The sequence below is a fragment of the Pavona decussata genome, unplaced genomic scaffold (assembly GCF_977016875.1).
Source record: "Pavona decussata unplaced genomic scaffold, jaPavDecu1.1 SCAFFOLD_137, whole genome shotgun sequence".
Classification (NCBI taxonomy): Eukaryota; Metazoa; Cnidaria; class Anthozoa; order Scleractinia; family Agariciidae; genus Pavona; species Pavona decussata.
The window spans coordinates 1,110,601-1,130,279 of NW_028145550.1; the positions used below are offsets into that span (position 1 = coordinate 1,110,601).

The 19,679-nt window shown below is 40.1% G+C and overlaps 1 protein-coding gene across 2 annotated transcripts; it reads right to left on the reverse strand.

Moving 5' to 3' along the window:
• Window positions 1-1,611: 1,611 nt before the first annotated feature.
• LOC146467217 (cytochrome P450 4F11-like) lies at window positions 1,612-19,279 on the reverse strand. Of its 2 annotated transcripts, XM_085126288.1 has the most exons (14): window positions 19,015-19,279; window positions 15,018-15,210; window positions 13,318-13,445; window positions 11,930-12,048; window positions 11,377-11,439; window positions 10,241-10,373; window positions 9,768-9,833; window positions 7,719-7,806; window positions 7,192-7,294; window positions 6,460-6,590; window positions 6,056-6,120; window positions 3,181-3,263; window positions 1,856-1,921; window positions 1,612-1,735 (listed from the first exon to the last, which is right to left on the reverse strand). In XM_085126288.1, exons 1-14 carry the CDS (start codon window positions 19,186-19,188, stop codon window positions 1,618-1,620), a joined length of 1,530 nt encoding a protein of 509 aa, XP_084982414.1. In that variant the 5' UTR covers window positions 19,189-19,279; the 3' UTR covers window positions 1,612-1,617. The 2 variants fall into 2 exon arrangements, 1 of the variants encoding a protein (XP_084982414.1); XR_014867841.1 differs by lacking the exon at window positions 1,612-1,735 and having other exon boundaries at window positions 1,900-1,921; window positions 6,005-6,120.
• Window positions 19,280-19,679: the final 400 nt, after the last annotated feature.

Consider the following 19,679-nt stretch of genomic DNA (forward strand, 5'->3'; position numbering starts at 1 on the left):
GGATGCCAGAAACTCTGCACACACAACCTTCTGTTAACTGAATTTCTTCGTTTGTTTTTTTCTTTTATAAATGTGTTATTTTTCTGTTAACTGTAAATCTTAAATGTGCATATTTGTGCGAGAGCTTAAAATAAACTTATAAACTTATAAGAAGGCCTAAGCCTCCTTAAAATATTTATGATTTAACATTCTCAAACTCATTAATAATTCATGAAGAGAAAACGAAGGAAATCACTACCGTGAAGGAGGTTTGGAAATGTGATCTTAATTCTAATAAAATTTGGTGACCTTTTGCTTCGAATTTCTCCAAGAATTATCAATAGTTTGAGAAGCTATATCAAACACTCGAAAGAGTGTTTCCACCTAATTCCAAACACTTCGAAGTTGGTTAAAAACAACTCGGCTGCGCCTCGTTTTTCCAACCTACTTCCCGGTGTTTGGAAATCGGAGGAAACACTCTTCCTCGTGTTTGATCTATTACTTCAAGCACATGGCAACTGAGGATACTGAGTACCAGATTGAAGAGTGCTCAGGCTCTGCGGCCAGCGGTTGCTCGTCACGAGAGATTCTGGGATACTGAAATTTTTTCACCGCAGGTTTATTGAGGTAAAATAAGGGGTTCTCCAGCGTCTCCACCAGTGACTAACCGCTGGCCAAAATAGCCTGAGGACTCTGGGTAGGAGGTTGATCTCTCTTCCTTCTCATTTTTTTCAATCTTCTAATCTTTGTTTCGTCACTTTTTTTATTCTTGTAGCTGCGTTCCTTTTTTTCTCTTCCTTATTTAACGTGAAGTTACAATTGTTATTACATTGATTGTAATGTAAAATCTTAACTGCATTCTGCTAAAAGTGTAACTGAAATTAGTCCTGACAAAGAATTAACAAAAAAATTAATAGAGTACGTGTACGGCGGCTATGCTGGAGGACTAAAACAATAGAAGATACATTTGCATAAAAATAGAATATATTTCCCAAAGGAAAATCATTGTTTTGTTTCGGTCCTCTAACATGGCCGTCGTGCACACACTCTATAGGCTGGTAAGTAATAAAATTTGAGAAATAATGATTACATGGCTCTCCGACTCCCACCTCGGAGAGCTATCCAAGTAAGACTCAGAATTGCCCTCTAATTAGGGTCTTAAAAAAATACTAATTGGGTTTGTGAAAGAGAATTAAACAGCGATGTTCCAATCCGCCGTACCAAAAAAAGATGGCGATTGGTACACTTACCCACGATCCTAAGCGTAGAAAAACCCTGAAAACGGTCCTAAAAACGCACGGGAAAGTTCTTTTAACTTCAAACCCAGCATACCAATGTATTTAGCCCAGGGACGAAATTCGCAAAAAAAAAAAATGTATGGCTTTCTATGTGCCTATTGGCTGTGTTAGTCGCCATCTTGTTCTGTTTGGTGGATTCTTTTTACATAGATAGTACCTGAGCCAATCAGTTTACAGCATTCGTTGATAGAATGACAGTAAATTTATAGCTAATAGTAATAATTCGACAAGTTATTACTTCCAGGATTACTAATTTCTAAACCACGTACGAGTTGAGTTTGGTGTTTAGTCAAATAAGCGCCATAAAATCCATGACCGAACTGTTTGTTTTCACTTCTCTTCAAGCCTTGGCCCGAGATGAAAGTTTCACTTTGATGCCGTTTTTCGCTCGAAGAATTACATGAGGTTGCAGATCTTCGTCCGGTATGATGTTGTGTGCAGCGACGCTCAACTCAAACCTGTGAAAAGAGAATAAATGGCTAAGACTTTGGAGTCATTTTCTTTCCTGGGAGATTGTTCACGCTTCGACTTTCTTGATACTGATTTCTCTGGTTGAAAAATTAATTCGTTTCACTTACTTGCGAAGAATCATTGCTACCGTGGTCTTCACCTCAGCCATAGCAAACGCTTGGCCGATGCAATTTCTGAAGGCGTAAAAGACATAATATTAACCAAAATAACATTAACCAAAATCCAGTTAAACTCAGAGTTCTTTTAAGATCCCAGGCTGTTAAATTTTGTGTCACCCATCAACTAGTAACACTTTAACTTACTAAATTCTCCGATTTTCAAAACTTCTGACTGCAAAGCATCAGAACATTAGAATGTTCAAAACCACTTGAAAAGAAACCTTTAGGATTCAGCTTTATCAAACTTACACAATAGTTCTCTAAAGTGAACATGCCAATAGATACAATAATAAAAAGTCAAAGGACAGATCCACATCTTTCACTAAGACTGGAATGTGTTTTTGGTTTGGATGACCGAAGAATATGTAATTTTGCACTGTTGTTGGTTGAAATCGTTGGACAATTTTACAGTCAGACAAATCGCCCACCTTCTCGCGTTCAATAAAATGACTGATTTTTATCTCTTTTTAGTAGTTTCAGTCGTTGCCCAACAAACCGACGCAGGAAGTCCGCAGTATATATCCGTCAGGATAGAGGGGTACAGTTTTCGCGTAAAAGTAAAAATTTTTTACGGTAAAAACGATCAATCAGCTAGGTGAATGTAGAGGTGCACCCACCGAGAACTTAAAGCAAAATGTTGTTTCCTACATTCCCACGTCATTTTTTGACCTTTTTTAAAAAAGTAAAATTTGTGTAACTAAGTTAACACAGTCAGGTGCCCATTACTCGGAGCATAGAGCTGCCATACTAGGTCTTTGCTACTGCGATTTCAAAGAAAGGTCTATTTTTAGTAAGACATAGGAATACCATTTCCGGCCAAGATTCAAATTCCGGTTCACGTGGGAATTCTGCAAAGCTGGAGACTGGTTAGTAAGGTTCTTGTGGGAGTCGTGGGAGACAGAATTTATGGGAACTTTAATCTAAAAGTAAATAAGTCTGTGAGTGGCACGCTCTGGGTAACAGGCTCCCGATACAGTTTAACCTGTTCCGATTGTTTAGCTTAAACTTTAAACTGCTGTTGGCTTCCCGAAGGCACTTTAACAATGTATTTACCCCTTCCGCAAACAAAAGGGGGTAGTTTTTCGGTGTTGCAAAAGTTTCAGGTGACTTTTCACCAAAGCGGAAAACGTCAGTTTGTTTTCCTTCACAATTTAATCCGAATTTCTGAGGCGGGTTATGTCTTTCCGAACAGATACCCCACCGAAACGAACTGTTGAGCGCCTCTGCATGAACGCAGCTTACTGAAAAAAAAAAAAGAATGCAAAAATTTTTACCTGGGTCCAGCAGAGAAAGGAACGTACGCGAATGGGGACTTTGCTTTCATGTTTTCGTTAGTGAACCGAAGAGGATCATATTTCTGCAAAACAGAACAATGAAAGTATAGCAATGAATACTTAACAAGTATTCGCCGAAGGCGAAGTAAATATTGGTGAATATTCACCAATATTTATAATTACTGAGCCTGAGGCAAATGAGACAAACAAGAACCGTCCGAAAAATGTCAATTTTGTTTCTTTGTTTCAAATTGTCACGCGTCAATGAACAGAGACGCGCAGTCAGCCGATCACATGCTCAATCGATAAACTACACATGCCTCAATCAGAATGTCATTGAGACGAAACATTGACTTCTGTGAATGAATGTTGGATTTCTCCGACCCGTTTACCAAAATAGATGGAGATGAGCCAGGCTGTTTGGTGTAAAGCTCGAGGATAACAAGAGTTAGAGATAGCACTTTATCGCAAATATTAGGGAGCTTAAGCAATGACGACGGCAACGGCAACGGCAACGAAAACGTCACCCGAAAATAAATCTTGATTTCATTTGTGCTACTTCGCAATTATTTCAACTCGCTCAACTTTTACAAAAATGGCGAACTATCCAGGAACCAAATTGGTAGGAGTGGCGTACAAGCCAAGAAAGAAAATGAAAAATTCACCGTCATGCCTTCACGTTCTCCACAAAACCTTCAATGCGGTCATTTCAAGTCGATAGGGAGTTTGAGAAACCAGGACGGCAACGGTAACGAGAACATCATTTAAAAATATAACTTCTCGTTTTTGTAACTCTTTCGCAATCATTTAAATTTGTTTATTTTGGAAAATGCTGGCGAACTCTCCAGGAACTAAATTAATATGAACGACGTCAAAGTAAGGAAAAATAAAGAAGATTTTGCGTCATACGCTCCTATTCTCGAGAAAACCTAAAATTTTGTCATTTCACGTTGTTGTTTTGCAGAGGACGGCAAAGAAATGTACCAAAATGTAAAACGCACGTGCAAATTAAGCGATTGTTTTTGTTCATTAAGCCCATTGTTTGTGGCGTTCTCGTTACCGTTGCCGTCCTCGTTTCTTAAACTCCGATTGTTTTGCAGAGGACGGCAAAGAAATGTACCAAAATGTGAAACGCACGTGCAGAGCGATTGTTTTTCTTCATTAAGCTTATTGTTTTGCGGCGTAGTCGTTGCCGTCGCCGTCGTCGTTGCTTAAGCTCCCTTGATGACTTCGCCGGTTAACGGACTTTTATAAATTGCTCTCGAAGGGAAGATGCTTCAGGTAGGAATTAAGTTCTCTATTGGCTTCACTAAACAAGTACACGGTTGTCGCAGATGAAAATTTTTTGTTGCGAGGCGATGACTTTAGATGGTGGTCGAAAGCCGCTCGAACCGACAACAAGCTAGTTTCAGATTATAAAAACTGCCGTCTTTTCTCTTCACTGAAACGTAAAACTCAGAGAGACATTTTTTCGTCTCGTTTACTTCCATGCTTGCAAATTCTGTCTTAAATTTGTTTTGTTGGAGAAATCATTTTGTTAAATAAAGAAATTCTTGCGCGAATAGGCCTTATCACGGTTTTCGACGCCATTTTGACGAGTAGGCAAACAGACTTGAAATTACAGTGTTTGTATGGAAACCCCATGTCAAATAATTTTGATAAAACATCGCTTCTGAAAAATTCATGAATTGGAAACTTTTGGCATTAGAAAATGGACTTTAAGAAAAAAATTGGAGGGATGTAACTGTGCCAGAAAGCGTCCAGTCGTGTTTTGAACTTTCCATACATTTTCCTGTATTTTTTCCCGCGAACTATTTTTAGTAGCAGTTCACGGCTGGTTCGCTTTACAGACAAATGTATGGAAAGTTCAAAACACGACTGGACGCTTTCTGACACAGCTACATCCCTCGCATTTTTTTCCCTAAAATCCTTTTCCTAGTGCTAAAAGTTTCCAATTCATGAATTTTTCAGAAGCGATGTTTTATGAAAGTAATTTGACATCTGATTTCCATACAAACACTGTAATTTCAAGTCTGTTTGCCTACTCGTCAAAATGGCGTCGAAAACCGTGATAAGGCCTATTTAACTTAATTTGTTGTTTTTATTTTAAGCCATCGACATCGACAACATTACCACTGCAATTTACAAGGGTTTTTTTTTATTATAATTAGCAAAATTTCATATCTTGCCTTCGAAAAGTGTCACCCCGGACTTAGCTGCATCTTTAGTGCCTTCCGGAATTGCATTTTCTTCCATCCTATTTACTTCTTCCTCAGAAACGTCAACAAATCGCTGAGCGGCCATTTTGAAAATTAGTGCTCCCGCTATAATCACCTCGCGCGAGGTGATTATAGCAGGATATGACGCAATCCTCGACCAATCAGATAAACAGGATCTCGTTAATCACCTAAGTAATTACACTAACTTATATTATAGACGAAAACACCTTGATGCAATGACTTTCACGTTGTTTCGTGTACCAACACCTAAAGTCCATAGCTCGGAAGAAATCTTCGTGCAATCTTGAACTGACCTTACCATATTCTCGGCAAGCCCGAGGCTTCAATTGGCTCATCTATCGCCGCTATCATAGTCGACAGGAACCAAGAGCGAGCCACTTAATTGTTTTAAATCTGACCTCTAAATTGGTACAAACTGGGGCCTAATTAGAATGAGAAGCTTAAAGTGAACTTCTGTGGTAGATTTGCAAGTGGTGTTTTTTTTTTACAAGAAAAAACCACGAAGGGGGTCAAATAGAGTTAAATTGTACATCATAAGCATGCAAAGAAGGCAAAACCTTAAAATACATTGCCATGCACAAGACCTGGTTTTGCCGTCTTTATTTGTAATCCATTGACACTACATTTCACATCACCTCTGGGTCCTCCCACACATGTGGATTGCGATGCAAGGAAAATAAATGAGATATCACCCATGTCCCTGCAAAAATAATAATCATTACTTGTACCGCGGCACAAATTCCATAAACATATTACCAAATTTAAGTGCGTCACAAATAGTAAAAGCTAAAATCTAAAACTGTATTATTAAAATTATGAATATATAAATAATAATTTAAAAACACAAGGGAATACCATTATGACGCAACACAACATCCCCGTATTCCGGTAAGTCTGGTGATTTTCACGATGACGTTATTTTACTACAACTAGCAGAATCCTCTTGGTCTTTCGTTTCTTATTTAAAGTTTGTAATCCCAGTGAGGTTTTCCGACACTCAACTGTAACCCAGTCTAACCTATAAGCATTACAGGCTAACCTTCAGGTACCACTTTTCCATCTATTTCGTAAGGTTTGTCCAACAAACGGCTCGTTGAGGGGACAACGGAATGCAGCCTGTTTGACTCCTTGATGCACATCTGAAGATACTTCAGTTTATTAAGATCGTTCCTTCAAAAGAAAGTTTAAATGATTTATAAAAGCGCTCAAATAATGCGCACTGCTTGGGCTGTTAGCTTATCGTAATGCGGAAGCATACGTCTCTTCGTCCGCTGCCAGTGGAGAATCAAGCACACGGCAAGTCTTACCTAGCCGCACAGGTCTGCAGTGGTTTACACACACCTTATCAGTCAATTCCACATGAATCCAGGAACGCCCATCCGCCCCATCTCCCCGGGAGGTGATACACAGCATGCCGTCGTAAATGAAGTGGAAGAGATAAGTCTTACACTAGCGGAGGATCGCGTCGAGTGGCATGGAATCATTACGGCTCATTGCAAGTTCGTCAGTAAGCCAGTCAGTCAGCCGGACCGGCTGAGTCAGCCAGCCAGGCAACCAGCCAGCCAGCCAGCCGGCCGGTCGGTGAGTCAGTCAGCAAGACAGCCAGCCAGCCAACCAGTCAATCAGTCAGTCAGTCAGTCAGTCAGTCAGTCAGTCAGTCAGTCAGCCAGTCAGTCAGTCAGTCAGTCAGTCACTCAATCAGTCGGTTTATTGTTTGGCTTCCTCGGTGAGTAGGTTGATTTCAAGACTTTCACTACATCGTAATACTCACCATTCAAACTCTTCCTCATCTCCAAACACTTCTTCAACCTCCTCTCGACATTTTTCCTGGTGTTCCGTAAAACGGGCCAGATTGTACAATGTCCATGAGATAGCTTTTTATTATTGTTAGATAAAGAAAAGATAAAAAAGGTTTGTGAATAAGCTTCATCGATTAACCTTAACTACTAAGACAAGCAATTGACCAGTTTTAACCACTATCGTAAAGGCACTGCATTAAACAACCACGTGACCACGATTTTCCTGCATTTGCCATTTGCTGTTACTGTGAGAAGGTGAGCAGTAGCAACTTCAGAGTTATTTTTGTTAATTTTTAATAAAGAACGGATTTGAATCAGTAACAGTTCGACGTCTTCATAGTGCCATGACTAAGTTCAAGTTTCAAAAGCCAGGTCTAACCAAGCCACCATTGCATAGAAATTTGTGTTTTAAAAAAGGGAGGGTAAGATTTTTATCGTACAGCCATCATCAGCAAATTTCAGCCTGACTTTTACGCAAATGCACAGTTGTTATACTTACAACTCGCCGTTGTATCGTGTCCTGCAAACGAAAACGTCATGACTTCGGAAATGATTTCCTCCTCCGTCAAACCTTCTCCACGTTCATCCTGAAACATGCAGCGTACAATCAGAGACCAATGCAGAAAACAACGGAATTCCTGATTTCATTTAAGTGACTCATTAGTTGGATTCATTAGAAGCGCGGTGATGTCACAGGGAAAAGTGTTTGCCATCGCACGTTTATTTTGAAGATGGATGATCGTTGGCTGGCTTCACGTGAAGTTGTTTTCTTTGACAGAAATTTTGCATCACAATGTCTCCAACCAGATTTTTTACAATAACTGTCAAAATTCCGGCGCGCTGATTGGCTCATAGCTATTGTCTATAAGGCCCTGTTCAAACGTCGCATTTCACATGTGCCGAATAAAACTCGAGAATTAACTGCATGTGAAATGCGACGTTTGAATCAATTAAATTCGACAGTTTCGAATTAAATTCGACTTATGTCGAATCTGCGACTGAAACAGTCGAATATTCGACTTAAGTTCGACATTTGATTTAGACGTCGCATTTCACATGTGCCGAATATAATACATAAATTATAGTAAATTATTATTATTCATTTTGTAAACACAATCCGTAAATGCCATGCGCAGAAGAGTATAAACAGCACTTTGAAAAAATGGCAGGAAGTGAAGGAATGTGCAGTTCGTGCTTTTTAAAAACAAAATATACTTGTTTGACGTATAGCAATTATTATTGTATGAGGCGCTCGGTGTTTGAAAATGAAAAGGACACTCCTGGGTGGAAAGAGGGAAAATCTGTGGCATATTGTGAGACGTGCTTCAATGAAACGATGAAAAGAGGCGGGTCGAGTGAAAGCCAAGATGGGTCATCTTGGCTTTAACTCGACTCGCGCCTTTTCAGCACGCTGTTGGCAATGACGATATTACTGCAAACAAGCCGCATTCGTCAACTGGTAGCACGGAAACAAAAACATTGAAGGCGGACGGAGTTAAATTCGGCACCATTAAATTCGACGTCTGAATCAAATGCCGCATTTAATTATTTTAGTCGACTAAAATAGGAGTCATATTCGGCGCATGTGAAACGCGACGTTTGAACCGGGCCCAAGAGTACAGACAGTCACATTAAAACTGACGTCAGATGTAACGCGCGCGCTTTCTCAACGAAAAAGAAAGTCAATCCCCCTCGTACTTTTTCCATGTTATTGTAAAAAACAAATCGACGGAAACTTTTTAGGGTCTATACTCTTATAGACCATGGAAAATTACCTTCGATTTGTTAAGTATAGATGGGTACCAAAGCGAACATGCGTTGGAATAGCAACAGGAGAGGAGATAGTAATTGTCAGACAGACAGACAGACAGACAGACGAGGGATAGAAAAACAGACAGACGACAAATAGAAAAACAGACAGACGGACAGCGAGTATTTGATCACAGTAAAAAGTTGAAGCTCTGCAGAATGTGGGATTGTGCCTAGGTACGGTTGATACACTAAACAACAACAGCAGTGGTCACTTCATTCGTAGAGGGATTTAACAATTTCCGGTTGTCGCGACTGGGCCACATGGCTTGTAAGACCTACCTTTATAAGCTAACTGGTTCAAACGTGCTAACCAGAAGAACGCTGTTACATGAAAATATCTAAGCTGGGACTGACCCAGGCAGATCGCGACACCGAGAAATCAAAGACCCTAAAACCCCAGCGACCTTCCTCCCTCACAATTAAACGTGTTAATATTTATTAATGTAATAATTTACTAAATCATAAAATAATTAAGTAAAAAAGTTTCTAGTATCTTAAAGTGAATTATGCGGAAAATGATCGACACTTTGTGTCTGTGCTTACCGTTTGAATGCCGGGGTGACATACTTCATTTTAAAAACATCAAAATTTTTTTTTTAGTAAATCACTGTAAAATGATTTAGTAAACTCACAGACTCACGAAAAATTTTTAGCTTTGAGCTCTCAAAGCGAAAGCCTTATCTTTAATGCTCTTTGCTTAGTTTTTTACGTTTGACAGCGTTTAAATTCATATTACCCTTGCTGATAGTAGGATGTCCAGGAAGTCCAAACGTTTCTTTTTTTCAAGGTTCTCCTGTTCCACCTGCGGAAGTAGCGATTGTTAAAGGAAAAAGCAAATTTAACCTGTATGTATCAACATACTGCAATTCAACCTCTGGTAAAATCATGCTAATATGTAAATAAACCGATTCAATTTTTATAATTTATAGACCAGTTACTGAATTAATTATTTATAGAAGCCGACCATTTATGTAAGACCATTCAACGAAAAGTGTGAAACAACATGGGGACAGGTTTGTTGCTTGGGTCCATGGCGAAAGGAACGAAGGGTTCTTGCATTTTGTCACTAGTGACTTTTTGCTTATCACAGCACACGTATTGCACTTTATTTTGCGTGAGTCGTCAGGAATCCAGAGGCCTCCATCTAAGCATGCAACGCCCCAAAGATCACGGGAAAAGAATTACAAAGATCAATTTTCCCGCTCTTACATTGTCCTGTAAAGTAGCTCTCCTTTCTCTGATTATTTCTTTGGCTTTACCTCGCGCGAGGTCACAGTTCTTAGCGTACTGTTTACCTGCTGCTGTCATTTCATAAATAGCATCTATATGTAAGATAGGATTCCTAAAAATAAATTGGTTTAGAGAAGAAACAAAATAAAAAAAATATGGAATCAATTATCAATTATTTTCGTCTCCTATACTAAACGTTCGTTACAATATCAATGGTAATTAAGTGTAAGTTAGTAAGCTTGGGACTCAGTCAGCCAATTAGTCAATCATTCAATCTGTCAGTCACTCCTTCAGCCAGTTATCCAGTCAGCCAGTCAGTCAGTGAGTCAGTCAGTCATGTTTGGTTTTATCAACAGAGTTGATAAGGTAATTTGGACACTGTAAACAGATTCGAGTGCTGAGCGTTAGCCCTTCGTCAGGAGAGCGAAACCACCATTCGTTTCTGCTCCACTACCGACGCAGTAATATAGTTTCTTTAGGAACTAACCCTCTTGTCTAATCAGTCAGTCAGTCAGTCAGTCAGTCAGTCAGTCTGTAAGTCATTCAGTCAGTCAGTCAGTCAGTCAGTTAGTCAGTCAGTCAGTCACTCAGTCACTCTATAAGTCAGTCAGTCAGTCAGTAGGTCATCCAGTCAGTCAGTCAGTTAGTCAGTCAGCCAGTCAGTCAGTCAGTCACTCAGTCAGTCTGTAAGTCATTCAGTCAGTCAGTCAGTCAATCAGTCAGTCAGTCAGTCACTCATATTAGTGAGTAAGTCAGTCAGTCAGTCAGTCAGTCAGTCTGTAAGTTATTCAGTCAGTCAGTCAGTCAATGAGTCAGTGAGTCAGTCAGTGAGTCAGTCAGTGAGTCAGTCAGTGAGTCAGTCAGTGAGTCAGTGAGTGAGTGAGTCAGTCAGTCAGTCAGTCAGTCAGTCCGTCAGTCAGAGCACCAGTCAATCAGTGCTTTTCTTACCCAGCAAACCTGTAAGTCCGTCAATCGGTCAGTCAGTCATGTCCAGTTGGACAGTAAACCAATCAGTAAGTCAATCGGTCAGGTAGTCAGACAGCCAGCCAATAGGAATGTCAGTTAGTAGCTAAGAACGCAAGCGAGTACAGTATTCAAGAGTGAAGGACACTTACATATTCCTGGACATGACTGAGTCACACGACTCATAAACTGCTTTAATGTAGGGATTCTTTTTCCTGCGAGGAAGAGAAAATTTACTTAAGAGTTGCAGAACACGTGCTTTGTGTACGCCTTACAGATCATATTCTACCTACAAGAAAGGAGCAAGCAAACATTTTAATAAGTACACTAATAGTTCTGTCTTTGACGTACACGATAGGAGTGGTGCAGATAAAAAATGCCACTGCTTTTTGATAGGTTATATTTGTTGAATGAATGAATGAATGAATGAATGAATGAATGAATGAATGAATGAATGAATGAATGAATGAATGAATGAATAACTTCATTAACGTGTGAGTGCTGTGTAGAAGTGTAGAAGTCCCCTTTACTAATTTGGACACCTATACATTAAATGGTTTCCAAAATCTAAAATTAAGCTGGTTGACTACGGGCACCTAAAATAGAGCGAGAGTTCTCTGAGGAAATGATTGGATTGAAATTCGAAAGTTTTACTCGTACACTCAAGTCTAAAGTTCCTTGCTGAGAAAATACAAAGTCACTTACTCGTCAGTCTGACAGTTGCTTTGGTAACTAAGAGCGCACTTGAAGATAGAGTCCAGCGTCATCAAACTTATGTGGTGGAACAGCTCTACCTCATCATTTTCGTGTGCAGACCACTTGTCCTTAAAAGACAAGAAAACGGGAATTTAGCTTATTTTAGATTACATCTCCACTCTTTCAGTGAATTGACGTTATATTGTTGGAAATAATGTTTAAAGTCCAAAGTTCAGTTGATAAAGTGGAAATAACTCTTGTGTGTTTATAGAAAAACGGTATGATTATGGCCTATTTTGCTTTTAAGTTTCCCGGTGTGCCGCCATTTTGGATTTTCTGACGTCATATGGCTGCCTCTATTTTGTACAGGAATTAAGCAGCCATATGACGTCATGAAATCCAAAATGGTAGTTTAAGGGAAAATTTTAGAGCAAAACAAGGGATAACCAAATCCTGTTTTGTCTGACACCGGAGCTAAACAGAAGTGGCTTCGAGGTGGCCTCAACTATAAGCCTGGTGATTTCAAGAGGTCACCTCGCCATACATTAAACTATAAATGGATTAATTCTCAATATATTGGGAAAAAGGCGAATAAATGTCAATGTCAATGGCTTACGTTTGATTGTGTTGCTCCTCACAATTCACATAGGCGGCAGAAGTTATGACCTTAAATACTCAAATCGAAAGATGGGCCAAAGTCTTCTTTTCACTGCAAAGTTTATCTTTCAGCCTCAGCCCTAGCATTTTAAAAGATGTTCTCTGATTTGTCGACTGTACAAACACTATTCACTGAATGCAGTAAATTATATCCTCTCCCATACACCCCATTTAAAATCGTCGCAGCGATTGTGCCAAAAAAAACGCTTCGTCTGCAGTTGTCCTAAAATGTGCATGAGAAGAAGTAAAATCCCTGCTGCAATCTCGATTTATTCATTTTATACCACGAAATTAGGAAATGGCTCCTTAGCCGACTGCAAATACTGTAACTATTATTATTCCTTTTACCATTCATTCATTCGTTTGTTCGTCCGTCCGTCCGTCCGTCCCTCCCTCCATCCATCCATCCATATCCAACCGTCCGTCCGTCCGTCCGTCCGTCCATCCATCCGTCCGTCCGTCCGTCCGTCTATCCATCCATCCATCCATTCAGTCAGTCAGTCAGTCAGTCAGTCAGTCAGTCACTCACTCACTCACTCACTCACTTGTTCGTCAGTCCGTCCGTCCATCCATTCGTTCCTTCACCGCTCATGCAAACTCGATACTTGAGACTCGCAAGATGTGTGTCTGTTTATATTGTGAAATAAGTATAAACAGGGCTAATTAGTTGTAATAAACATAATGGTCACCCCCGAATAACTTTATATTTACGACAGAAGCTAAAAACAATTCCCACTTACCAATAGAACGTTCGTGGATTCCTGAAAAACTCTAAGGTATGATTTAAGGACCTCAAAATGAAATGCTGGCGTTAGAAGCCGTCTCATTTTGAACCACTTGTCTCCACTTGAAGCAATCAATCCGTCTCCTTCGAAATAAAACAATCACAAAGAGAGCATGCTACGTTCCAAATCTGGTTTGCCAGCGAGGATGCAGACATAACTTGAAAGCCGGGCGTGATGCATTTAATTAGAACATCAAAGGTGATTTATGGCTCGAAATCTGGTCTGTACCCGCCTAGCGTTGTGTTCTTGCGATCAAAGATCTTTTCTTCTCCACAACATTACCTATCTCCCGAGGTGTATATAGATAATAACATGTTAAGAACCTCAACGAGTGAGTATTTAAGGAAGTGGGCAGTATGTATGGAGACCAAGTTTGGCAGACTTCGGACCGAGGATGACCCAACAGGCCATTTCCAAGTTGCTTTGAGCCTCATTACGAAAGCGAGTATAAGTACAAAGCTTTTCATGTAAAAATTAGTTTTGTTTACATTTGAATGACAACTAATTTTCATAATAAAAGCTATGCACGAAGCCTCGCTTTCATAGTGAGGTTCAAAGAAACGAAACGTAAAGAAAGGCTCAGGCTCAAAGTAATTACTGGCCAATTAGAACAGATATAAACAGTGCAATGAGCCATTCAGAATTCAAGCGGCAAGAAACACTCGTCACCCGCGACAAGCGCGGGAAAACGCGTGCAAGCATGTCACGATCGGTTAATTTTTATTTGACTTCCGAATACTTAAAGTAATTGACTTATTATACTTGTATTGTGCTTTGTTTATGTATGGCTATTACTCTAATAGATTTCCCTTAATTTTTAATGATTTTTTAAGAGTATCAACAAAGTGCATCAATATCAAACAAGATTGGCATGTTAGATCTCATACTATCTGCCTAAAGCGAGGACCAACTATGGCAAATTTAACATTCGTTTTTTTGGAGCTAAAGTTTGGAATTCCATTGAAGAGTCATTAAAATTCAAGAGTTGTACCTGTTTCAAAGTCCTCTTAAAAGAACCGCTTATCTCCAACTACTGACTGGCTCATTAATGCACTTTATTTTCCATTTATTGCGTGTGCACTTCCCATTGTTTCTTGTTATTTTCTCCTTTTCTACTGCGCATACGTTCTGCGCATCTCGAGAAGAGCGTTTTTTGGAATTATTGTTGCCTAATTATCTCTAAAAAAAGAAATGCGTGGTTGCCCCTTATTTTCTTTTTGGGTTTCAATAGCCCTTGCTAAGATCTGCTTTTCCCGCCTACAATGTAGTCATAAACAGCACTGTGCGAAAATCAGGGCCGTACATAGCGGGTGGGGGGGGGGGGGGGGGGTAGGGTGGAGAATCTGCCCCGCCTGGAAAACTGATTTTTTTCTAACAGTAATTGAGTTTGCTGAGTTATTTCTTGTAGCTATATTGGTCCGAAATAAAAAGAAAATCAACTTATTGACTGAAAAAAAATCTCCCTTCAATGTGAATTCAGTGGGGTTTTTCTGTGTAGGGGTGCAAACAAAAACTTCCTGTCTGTATACGGGTGACCCCTGTGGGGGTGTGCGGAGTTTGTTCCCCCCCCCCCCGACAAAAAAATCCTCGGTACGGTTCTGAAAATACTCCTGTACTAGGAAGCACCATCTTTAAAAGATGTTCCTTACACTTACCAATGAAAGCTTTGAAAAATCGGTAATTAGCTCCTTTAGGTGCACCGCTACTCTGCATGACCTTGATAGTGTCCGGATGACAGACCACTAACGACGGGTACATGAGGGCACCACGTGATATAACATAACATGTCTTGAATTTGGTAGCACATCTAACAAAGAACTGCAGAGAAGCTCCATCGTGTTTCTTCATCTAAACAAAAACAACAACAATTTTTTTTTCTAAATGTAAATTTATGTAACATATATTTTGAACGATACGATACGATACGATACGATAATCTTTATTTATCCACGGTACAAAATTCGTCAGCTTTAAAAATGCCTAAGACTAATATAATAAAAATATTTAAATAAAAAACGCTGCTTTCCACGAATGCCGTGCCTTACAGTTCTTTGAGTAATCGTTTAAATTGCCCAAGGGACTCTGCTTCCCTTAAGTTACAAGGAAGACTGTTCCAGAGAATGGCGCCACTGCGGATGAAAGATCATATATTTAACAATTATTCCAAGAGCGCGCGTTGGATATGAGATGATAGATAGCCTATAATCATCTCATATCCAACAAGCGCAAGTGGAATAATTGTTTTATTAAAAAACGATCAAGAAATGTTGCTAGACCTTACTGAATCAGTTCGCTGTGCAAGAATAACCAGAAGACAATTTAATGGTCGCCATTTCTCGGCCATGGTATAATGGCTCATATACCATGGCCGCTAAGCCAATCAAATCCCTCGAATTGCATTATACAATGATTCAGTTTTTAATAATTACAGTTATTTATTCATCCTTCACGGGTATATTACGAGCTCCCAGTTGGCTTGATAGCTCAGTTGGTAGAGCACTGCACCGGCATCGCAGAGGTCATGGGTTCGAATCCCGTTCAAGCCTGAATTTTTTTTTCTGGCTTTCTTTTCGCAACTGCTTAAGTTGCGTAGTAACTGCGAGGAGCTTTCTCCTATTGGAAATTTATTTATTTTCTGATAAGTAAAAGGATAACAACAGGGTGGCCCGCACATAGCAAGCGCTAGTCTAATCGGGTTTGTCGTAACATGAGCAAATAAAATATAAAAAATTAAACTATTTTAGTGAAATTTATTAATTAATAAAGAGAAGAAGGGGAAAGGAGAGAGTGACAAAAATGAGAAAGAAGACTAGATTTCAAGGATGTAGAGGATGGACTTAAGGAATAGTAGATAGATTAATTTTACACTTATTAGCAAAGTTGTTAGAAGACTTTAATATTTGTAATAATTAATAAATGTGGATATATCCATCATCATCATCATCTTTATCTTCCAACGCTCTGGTCAAGATATTATGAAGGTTCTACCGGACAATTTCTTTGGTAGAACTCGAAGAAAGACCGATATACCTGATTCCACCAGCTTTGCACCAATATTCATAAGTGAATCGAAATAAAAGCAAGGCCAAATATAGCCTTGTTCTAAAAAAACATCTATGCCCCTACCACAGGTCTTTAAATTGGTTTGGACCCTCCCCCCCCCCCCCCCCCCCAATCCAACACTCCGGAAATTCCAGGTTACCTTCACACAAGATTTCCTTGAATAGGTTTGGCTTTTTGAGGCCCCCTCGGAATTTCCAGTGACCTTTCAGGAGGGGGGTAGGGGGTGGGTTTTTTTCTTGGCATACTACATTGTAGATAACATTCGCTCTCAATTACTTAAAAATTACTTTTTCTTTGGCCCCGCGGGGCCGGAATTTGAACAAGCCAAATTACAAAAGTTCAAATGCCAGGGGGGCGGGGGTAGCCAGCAAAAAAAAAAGGGGGGGGGGGAAGGATGAGAATGTTGAGGTTTTTCGAAAATTGATCGGTCATTAACCATAAACACAAGAGCCAAGCAGCATTGCGCGTACAAATCGTACTTTGTGCTTGTGCTTATTTCATTAGTCAGGGGGATGTTACATTTTTAGCACCAGCATAATGACAAAAGACGCCAGAAGACCCGTTCATCAAGGTTATTCCAGTTGATTCAACCTGAACTATCTCGTCCATAAAAATTAAGATTTTGGTCATTTTAAATTTGTTGCCTTGCAGAAGACGGCAAAGAAATTTAAGAAAATTTATAACGCATGCGCAGAGCGATTGTTTTTCTCATGGGCCATGGAAGGTAACCGGAAGTGAACTATTCCATTGTTGACAAGGACTGAAAAATGTTTTATTGTTTCCAGTGGGTCGCCAAATTTGCAAAAGGAAACCTTCAACTTCCGGTGGCCGTCAGAACGTTTTCTGGCATGGCAGCTATATTGTAGCCTGGCTACGATATTGATGTACCTAGAACAATAGAACAACTCGTTTCCCTCGCTTCCCTCTACTCTTTTTTTTCTTTTATATTTCTTTCTCAATTTAATTCTCTTTTTCCATTTTAGCTGTTTCCACTTCAAGTGCCACGTTGGTCATTAACAGTATGGACGGACACATGTACATCGGGAAAGGTATCATTGAAGTTCTTCAAAGGTATTAGGGACTATAAGAAACCACAACTGCAACGCCAACGAAACTATGAGTTCGCGTTACTTGCACTACTTCGCGATTATTACAATTTGTTCAACTTGTACAATGTGGCCGCGCTAACCAGTAACAGAACAGGTGGGAACGGCATGAAATTTTACTGTTATGTGCTCACGTTCTTGTTTGACAGAGCAAGGTGGAGAGATATAACAAAATTTATAACGCACGTGCAAGGTCTTTGTTTTTCTCATAATGTCCTATTGTTTTGTGACGTTCTCATTCCGTAGTAGCTTTACTGAAGTTCCGCGCAGACGTTCTTTGGCTCGCACGTCACGCACTCCGGATTTAACGAATCGACAGCAGTTGTTTATCATGATACTATGATGGGTCTCTTTTGAAATTGTTGTACAATGCAATTCCAGGGTAATCCATTTTAGGTAGTCAGTCTTACGGAAGGTTCAGCTGTAGTTGTATCAAGAGAAAAGTTGAAGTTGGCGTTAAAGGGAAAAGAAAAATTTATTGCCTAGTTTTGTTAACAGTTACTCTGCGTGACGTGACGAGACAAAGAATCTGCGTGGGAGGCTACCTAGTCTCCTTTGGGATATCACGCAACGCTCCCTACACGCATTGGATGAATACGATTACGAATGATACTTTATAATAAGTATTCAGAATGATTAAAGGCTTAACTGTGTAAACAGTCTTTCCTGAAAATGTCTCTTCATTTACATTAAGCAGTAGAATACTAATAGAACAGTTTACAGCCTTAATTAAAAAGAAGCTTTTCTCAATTAAACCAGTTGTCAAACATCAACACCTTTTTATTTATTTTTCGGTCTTATTCTCGCTGGTGCCGTTTCGTACCAGACACCTGCAGACACTTCGTAGCAACAGTCCGCAGCATGCGTTTTCTTTGTATAAAAGTTATAAAGCTACCAGTATACCTGATATATATGGGATTATTCAGGGGTACTATATTTCATTCAATTTTTGATAAACTGAAGATCGCATGAATCACGCTGAAACAATCTCTTTTAAAGGTTTTTTTATGTTATTTTTCTCCATTAAGTAATTGCGTTCGACGAAGGAAGATCGCAAGTCTAGTCGTGTCAGTAAGAAATAGAACCTCTCTCCGTGTTGAGGCCGGGAAAGGGGAATCTACCCTCTGTATTTCAGTAGTGAAATAGGGAGTCTAGCGTAAGCTCAGCGGTCCTTAATTTCACTTCTGTTTAAATTAAACTACAAAACCAAGAAAGCAAGCAATCAACATGATCAGCCTGCAATGCTTTACTGGAACCCTACCCTGCGAGCAGAGGCCCTTCGATCTTACTTATCTAGTATGATCGAGGCCCGTGTACTCGCAGGGTACTGGAACCCCGGTTGGAACATTTCTCGGTTGGCTGGTTAGTGCTTCTCCGAGCGCCAGAGAGCAGCGAAAGAACGACAACCGATTTGTTAGGTTGCCGGTCTCTATAGTATACTAGTGGTTGATTGCAAAGGATTGCTTTAAACACAGTTAGTTACCTGCTCGAGGTGTCCTGTAAACCAATGGCTTGGAGCTGAGGGGAACGCCGCCATCTGCCTCGCATGGCGAAATTTCTTCACAAGACTCACGATTGCATTACAAACGAAGATGATTCCAGCGGCCGATACAACTAGAATCCAGAATGACGCTTGATTAATCTGAAAACTGGTCATCTTGCCATCTGTGGAAGGCTAAGTGGTCCTTTTTTAAGAGTATTTTTTAACGGTAAACGCAATGAAAACGCTCTGCAGTTACCGCAAGTAGTCAGTCGTGCGTGACGCGACGAGCCTAAAAACCTCCGGGTCCCTCTGGGATGCTAGCCGGCAGAACAGGCCACGTTTTTTTTTTTTTTTTTTTTTTGCGTTTTCCAGGTGCGAATCACGCTTCCGTCGTGCGTGACTCGCGCTCCGCGCTTGCCTTGCGCTTGCCTTCGTCTGCCTGAAAAACGCCAAAAAATCCCGCCTGTTCTGCAGGCCAGAAGGCGGAGATGTTGTGTTGTGTGACTTTTTCAGTGTTGGGGTGGGGTAGGGAGTTTTTTGCGTTCCCAGAGCCCTCGCGGTCGTAGGCCTCGCCGGATGTTTTTTTTTCGCAGTGGCTATTCGTACGGCACCCGTACGGCGACTTGTATTTGCTATTTGTACGGGAGTCCGAAGATTTCATAGGA

What these genes read in the sequence shown, in the direction of transcription:
- LOC146467217 (XM_085126288.1), bottom strand. Translation starts at nt 19,188, where the DNA reads ATGACCAGTTTTCAGATTAATCAAGCGTCATTCTGGATTCTAGTTGTA. An exon ending in AATCCACGAACGTTCTATTG is followed by an intron (nt 12,049 to 13,317) that starts GTAAGTGGGAAT and finishes TTGTCTTTTAAG; the next exon opens with GACAAGTGGTCTGCACACGA. An exon ending in ACATCCTACTATCAGCAAGG is followed by an intron (nt 7,807 to 9,767) that starts GTAATATGAATT and finishes TGCATGTTTCAG; the next exon opens with GATGAACGTGGAGAAGGTTT.